This window comes from Delphinus delphis, chromosome 3, assembly GCF_949987515.2.
Source record: "Delphinus delphis chromosome 3, mDelDel1.2, whole genome shotgun sequence".
Classification (NCBI taxonomy): domain Eukaryota; kingdom Metazoa; phylum Chordata; class Mammalia; order Artiodactyla; family Delphinidae; genus Delphinus; species Delphinus delphis.
The window spans coordinates 63228814-63236200 of NC_082685.1; the positions used below are offsets into that span (position 1 = coordinate 63228814).

Below are 7387 nucleotides of genomic sequence, written 5' to 3' on the forward strand. Positions count from 1 at the left end.
GCAAAAGCAGAGCACTATTACAATATGATATAAAAAGGTTGGTTGAGCAAATAGATTCCACATCTTTAAAATGGGAAAAGAGCCATTTTAATTACACTGTGTTGAACCTGAGAAATCTTGGCAATACTTAAACCCTTCTCAATTACAAATAGGAGCAAAGATACAGATGAATCAAGCCACCCCTCTCTAAGGTCACTGAGCAAAGAGATTCTGCATTTGCTATTTTGGAATAAGTTGTTTGCTTTCAGATGGCTTTTTAAAATGGATATCACGTACCTTTTGCTTGTACAGAACTTTCATATAAAATAGTTGCTCCTTAATTGTATCTGTTACTATTTAACCAGTGATTTTTCTAGTGTTATGCTATGACATTTTTTTCTTTGAATGTTCACTTTCTGCACTGAAAGGCTCAGCTGGATTTGAAAGCCACAGATTCAGAAACATGGCACAATGGTGCAATTCACAAATAAATCACACTTTAAAAAATTAAATATTCATGCCATATCAAAGTAGCCAGCCACCAGTGCCAAAGACACACGTTTATATTTCACCATAAAGACAACCACAAATTAAAAGTATTTGCCAAAGTGTCTCTTTTCTTTTCTCTCGTTGTTAAATCACTTTCTCCCAAGATGTACTTGTTTCCTAATATTTAGCATTCTCAGTACAACTGAAATTAATTACATTCACAATGGTCACATTCTGTATTCAAGACTCTCTGGAATCTTGATTGCCTAAAATGAGGTAGATAACCATTCAAGGGTTTTGTTGGTTGGGACTAATTTCCTTTAGATCTTGATCATCTTTTTTTTTTAATAGAATTCCAAAATATTTAGCAAAAGATTGAAAATGTCTGAGCATTTTGGAAAAATATACTTTGAAAAGGTTTTTTTATGAAAGTTGTTTTACCTCATTTCAATTTAAAAACAGGATAAAAGCATCAAATTACAAAAGCACTACATATCTTAAAGCTGACAACCCATCATCACACAGAGCTCTAATTCTGGCTTGGGAGTACATAGATGCAGAGGCATCGGGTTAAATCATTCAGGGGCCAGACCAGCTGCTGCCCCTTAACCTTTGATCCTAAATTTCAAATTTCCTCCAAAGTTCAATCCTGACTTCTGTAGTTCTTCATAGGAGGCTCGCACTGAGATCTTGAATCCCATCTCTGGAGAAAGATCAAGCTTCAGACAGAAGCTGGAGGCGTAGGCCCACTTGGGTGAAACAGGCTGCAGTGGACAAAGTTGGAAACAAGATGGAGCCGAAGGTTTTGGACTGCTGTCTTGGGCAGGCTTAGACTGTGAGAGGCAGGCCCGATTAGAGCAACTCAGGCGTAGCCTCAGGAACCGTCAGGTTGCTGGGGGTAGGCTGGGCGCTAGACCAGCCAAGGGCCCCGGAATGGGTCGACGGGAGATTTCTGAAAAGACCTGCAGACTACTGCGGGTTTTTGTCTTTTTACGAGGAGCCGTGGGCGAGGCACCCAAGAATTTGCTTAAGGAGCCTGACTTCCTCATGCCTCGAGCCAGATCCTGGAGCATCAGGTCGTCGGCCAGGACGCCCAGAAACGCGCTGGTGGTGGAACTGAGGATGGTGGCGGCCACCTGCACCGGGCGCCGGGCCGCAAAACTGCCACTACCACCAGCGGTCGCATCGGGCTCGGTAGAGCTTCGCAGGATGGGGTCGCCAAGTAGGCGGCGAAGCGCGTACGAGGCGCCGGACGGCAGGTACTGGTAAGCGCGCCGCCCGCTGTGGTCACGCACCTGCACCTGCGCACCCAGGCGGACCACCAGCAGCACCGCTGCATCCTCATGGCCATGCAGAGCTGCCAGGTGCAGCGGCGTGTAGCCGCCGTGTGAGCGCGCGTTCACGTCGACCCGCGCGCCTCCACGCCGCGCGATCTCCACCAGCTGCTGCACCATCTCGAGGTCGCCACTCTTGGCGGCCCAATGCAGGGCCGTGAAACCAGACATGAAGTCGCGTTTGGCCGCCAGGCCGAGGTCGCGTAGCAGCAGCCCGTGCAGCTGGTGGGTCCAACGGCCCCCGGCAGCCCGCACTAGCCACTCGTGTTCGGCCGGCTCCAGGGGTACGGCGGACGGCGGCGGTGCGGCGGGCACCTCCTCGGTGTCCGGGCTCAGCAGGCGAGGGCCGGCGCGCGACAGGCGCCTCAGGTGCGGGGAGCGGCCGGGGCCCAGGCTGAGGCCCAGGCCGGACTCCTCAACTGAGAGCCGCCGCAGCAGCAGCGGGGAGCTACGTGGGCTGGGCTCCTCCGACAGCTGCCGACGCAGGCCCTGCTCCTCCGCCCGGATCCGGAGCGCCGCGGGGCCCGGGACGCAGCGCACGGGCAGCATGCAGGGCTTTTGAGGCAGCGCGCGCTGAGCGGGTGGTGGCGGCCCTTTTGTCAGCCCAGGCGCAGGTTCCGGGTCTGGCGGTTCTGCATGGGGCAAAGCTGCCTCCGACGGTGCCATGGACGGTGGGGCCACGTCTGCAGAGAGTCCCTCGGAGGGCTGGGCCAGCTCAAAGGCTGTAATCTGGGGCTCCGAGGGCATCCCTGACTGCCGGGCTGGGACTAACAGCAGCTCCTTAGTCAGCTGAGTGGGCTCAGAGGCCGGAGCCCCGGGGGTGTCCTGTGGCTCTGATGGCGGAGCCGGGTCCTCAGGTGGTTCCACTGCCCTCTGCGCCGAGGCCAAGGATGGAGCCCCCGAAGCAGCGGTTTCCCCCTGTGAGACGGAGGTGATCTTCGACGGCGGGTCTGATGCCACCGGGGTGCTCAGGAAGCAGGAGGGAAGGGACTCTGGTCCCTCCCGGGGCCGCGGCTTCTTCCTCAGCACCACAAATTTGACGCCGTCGAGCTCCTTCACCACGGCCACGTCGTTGACAAACTGCTTGAAACGGTCCCTGCGGGCGGCGCGGCCGCGTGGGTCGCCGGCATCCAGCAGCGGCTTGAAGCGGCTCCGCAGCTCAGAGTCGCGCACCTTTCCGCCGTTCTCCTGCAGAAAGCCCAGCACTGCCGCCTGGCTCACCCCGGCGGCCGCAGCGGCCGCGGCCGCGGCCAGCGCCATGGTCAGTCCGGTCCCTCAGGGGAGCCGGGGCCTCCCCCTCCCACCGACCAGCTGTTCCCGGTTGCTGGGCAGGTGGACGTCGCGGCGCCAGCTGGGACGCACTGGAGCCGGGGTTCCAGGAGTCACGTCCGCCTCGGCCAGGCTCACCTGATCGTTTTCAACGAGGCGTAACGGGCGTGTCCCTGAAGCTGAACCTCGGTCATGCCCGCGCCGCGGGGCCCAGGATCTCCTGGATAAAGGAGCTGGGGGCCGCGGCGCGCGTCCCCCGCCGCCGCCCCGCCGGGCTCCCAGTCTTCGGGGGTAGGTTTCAGCCTTTATATTCTGTCCAATGGGCGCTGGGCGCCATCCCCCGTGCGCGGTGCTCGCCTTACCGGTGACAGCTGCCACCAGGGACGCGGTGGGAGTGGGGGAGCGGAAATTCTCCACCCCACCTCCCAACACGGGAATTAAAGGCGTAGTGCCAGGCTCGGCTCCGGGTTGCTAGGTGGGTGTGTTCCCCAGGGATGCCGCGGTCGACAGGCGAGGCAAGGATTTTTATTCCTTTTAGAAATATTTAACCACAAAATACCGGGCGATTGCTTAAAAGCAATAATTTATTTAAAGATCATCAATACCTCTTGAATTGTTGATTGCGTTTCACATAGGAAAACGGCTTCATGCAACTTGCAGTAAAGACAATTTGTTGTGCGTGGCAATGCATGTCACCCGAGGTTTAGAATTTTCTTATGATAAAATAATACATTTTCCAATTGAGTTTGGGGAATAAAACCACAGGAAAACATAAAGAAGGAAAGATATCACTTGATATCACCATTAACATTTTGACTATTTTTCTTCTCCCTCCCCCATACACATGCATATACATGTTTATGCTTTACAATACGAAAGTAAAATTGGAATCATGCTATGTTTTTAAAAGTTCACTTACTCCACAAGTATTTGTTGCTCACCTAGTTTCTGCCAGTACTTTTTCAGACTGTGATACATCGATTAGCAAGACAGATAAAAACTCCTGACCTAATGGAGCTCCCATAGTGGGCTGGGGGGAAGGTGAGGAGGGACAAAGAGAAGTGATATGGTAATCTGAAAATTGTATAATATGCTAGAGAAATACTATGGAAAAAATAAAGCAGAGTAAAATAGAGGGGCAGGTTGCAAGTTTGAACCCTGTGTTTCAGGAGTAGGACTCACTGTGAAGGCCACAATTAAGCAAGGACTTGAAGAGATCAGGGACTTAAGTAGCTACGTAGGAGAAGCTTTTTCAGCAGAGGGACCAGCCAGGGCAAAGGTGGGATCAAGTTCTTAATTTACAAACACAGTACTACAAATATATAATCAGAGGCACCGTAGTACTTGAAGAGAGGGACTCTGGAATCTTGCTTTCTTGCACTTTCTTTTTAAATTAATTTTTATTGGCGTATAGTTGCTTCACAATGTTGTGTTAGTTTCTACTGCACAGCAAAGTGAATCAGCTATACGTACACATATATCCCCTCTTTTCTGGATTTCCTTCCCATTTAGGTTACCACAGAGCACTGAGTAGGGTTCCCTGTGCTATACAGTAGGTTCTCATTAGTTATCTAGTTTATGCATAGTATCAGTAGTGTATATATGTCAATCCCAGTCTCCCAATTCATCCCACCCAAAATGCCACCCTTGAGTCTTAGCTCTACATTGAGCTACTTGCTTGACCTCTCCGTGCCTCAATTTTCTTACCTGTGAAGGGGGAGAATGACAATATTACACTTATTTCAACAAGTTGTTGTGAGGATTCTGTGAGAACGTAAACATAAAGCACTTAGAACAATGCTTGGCCCACGGTAAACGTTCAAATTATTGTTGGTAGTATAGCTACTACTATTATTCTTACTCATTGAAAAAAAAAAAAACAAAAAAGAGAGAACGGTCTTCACTGGTGACGCAGTGGTTAAGAATCTGCCTGCCAATGCAGGGGACACGGGTTTGAGACCTGCTCGGGGAAGATCCCACATGCCGCGGAGCAACTAAGCCCGTGTGTCACAACTACTGAGCCTGCGCTCTAGAGCCTGCGAGCCACAACTACTGAGCCCAAGTGCCACAACTACTGAAGCCTGCGTGCTTAGAGCCCGTGCTCTGCAACAAGAGAAGCCACCCAACGAGAAGCCCGTGCACCGCAATGAAGAGTAGCCCCCGCTCGCCACAACTAGAGAAAAGCCTGCGCGCAGCAACAAAGACCCAAAGCAGCCAAAAATAAAAATAAATAAATAAATTTATATTAAAAAAACAAAAAGAGAGAGAGAACATGTGAAAGGTCCCCCTCTCCCCAATCCCATTTCCTAGAGGTAATTTCTGTCTTTTTTTTTTTTTGGCTGCGTTGGGTCTTCATTGCTACTCATGGGTTTTCTCTAGCTGCAGTGAGCGGGGGCTACTCTTCGTTGTGGTGCGCGGGCTTCTCATTGCGGTGGCTTCTCTTGTTGCAGAGCACAGGCTCTAGGTGCGCAGGCTTCAGTAGTTGTGGCTCGCGGGCTCTAGAGTGCAGGCTCAGTAGTTGTGGCGCACGGGCTTAGGTGCTCTGCAGCATGTGGGATCTTCCTGGACCAGGTTTCGAACCCTTGTGCCCTGCATTGGCAGGCGGATTCTTAACCACTGCGCCAGCAGGGAAGCCCAATTTCTGTATTCAGTTCTGTTTCCAGAATGCATTCAATTTAATCTTCTTTGTAACCTCGTTTTATACTATATTGTGAGCATTTGCCCCAATGACAGTAACTATTCTTTAAAAAATATACGATTTTTTAAATGACAGGATCACGTATATATAGTAATACACTTTATTTTTTTTAACATCTTTATTGGAGTATAATTGCTTTAAAATGGTGTGTTAGTTTCTGCTTTATAACAAAGTGACTCAGTTATACATATACATATGTTCCCATATCTCTTCCCTCTTGTGTCTCCCTCCCTCCCACCCTCCCTATCCCACCCCTCTAGGTGGTCACAAACCACCTAGCTGATCTCCCTGTGCTATGCGGCTACTTCCCACTAGCTATCTATTTTACATTTGGTAGTGTATATATGTCAATGCCACTCTCTCACTTTGTCACAGCTTACCCTTCCCCCTCCCTATATCCTCAAGTCCATGCTCTAGTAGGTCTGTGTCTTTATTCCCGTCTTACCCCTAGGTTCTTCATGACCTTTTTTTTTTCTTAGATTCCATATATATGTGTTAGCATACGGCATTTGTTTTTCTCTTTCTGACTTACTTCACTCTGTATGACAGACTCTAGGTCCATCCACCTCACTACAAATAACTCAATTTCATTTCTTTTTATGGCTGAGTAATATTCCATTGTATATATGTGCCACATCTGCTTTATCCATTCATCTGTTGATGGACACTTAGGTTGCTTCCATGTCCTGGCTATTGTAAATAGAGCTGCAATGAACATTTTGGTACATGGCTCTTTTTGAATTATGGTTTTCTCAGGGTATATGCCCAGTAGTGGGATTGCTGGGTCGTATGGTAGTTCTATTTGTAGTTTTTTAAGGAACCTCCATACTGTTCTCCATAGTGGCTGTATCAATTTACATTCCCACCAACAGTGCAAAAGTGTTCCCTTTTCTCCACACCCTCTCCAGCATTTATTGTTTGTAGATTTTTTGATGATGGCCATTCTGAACGGTGTGAGATGATATCTCATTGTAGTTTTGATTTGCATTTCTCTAATGATTAATGATGTTAAGCATTCTTTCATGTGTTTGTTGGCAATCTGTATATCTTCTTTGGAGAAATGTCTATTTAGGTCTTCTACCCAATCCAAAAATGGGCAGAAGACCTAAATAGACATTTCTCCAAAGTAATACACTTTAACTGTTTTCTTACATTTAATAGTCTACATTGTTTCTGGTTTTTAATTCTTACAGATGGTGTTGCTTATATATAAAACTTTGTGCACATTTCTGATTAATTCCTTAGGATAGAATCCTACAAGTAGAATTACTAGGTCAAAGGGAATTAATTATTTTTAAAACTCTTGGAAACTTTTTGCTAAGTTTTTTTCCAGAAAAGTTACAGCCCCATGAAATTCCCTTGTCTTTCCCTCACTGACACTAAGCAGTATCTTTTCGTTTGTCATTTTGAAAGTCAAAAAATTTGTATCTCTTTCTAATTTCCATTTATTTTATTACTAATGAAGTTAAACTTTTCCCCTCGTATTTATTGTCTTTGTTCTTTTGTCCCTTGCCCTTTTCCCCATTTACCCATATTTTCTTATTGATATGTAGTTATTAACCCTTTATTATATATGTTGTAAATATTTTCCCACTTTGTCGTTTGTCCTTTAATTTTG

At 48.0% G+C, this 7387-nt stretch overlaps 1 protein-coding gene across 1 annotated transcript; it reads right to left on the reverse strand.

Moving 5' to 3' along the window:
- Positions 1-1078: 1078 nt before the first annotated feature.
- Positions 1079-3062, reverse strand: SOWAHA (sosondowah ankyrin repeat domain family member A). Its single transcript, XM_060006941.1, has one exon. It carries the CDS (start codon positions 3060-3062, stop codon positions 1353-1355), a length of 1710 nt encoding a protein of 569 aa, XP_059862924.1. The 3' UTR covers positions 1079-1352.
- Between the last annotated feature and the right edge of the window lie 4325 nt (positions 3063-7387).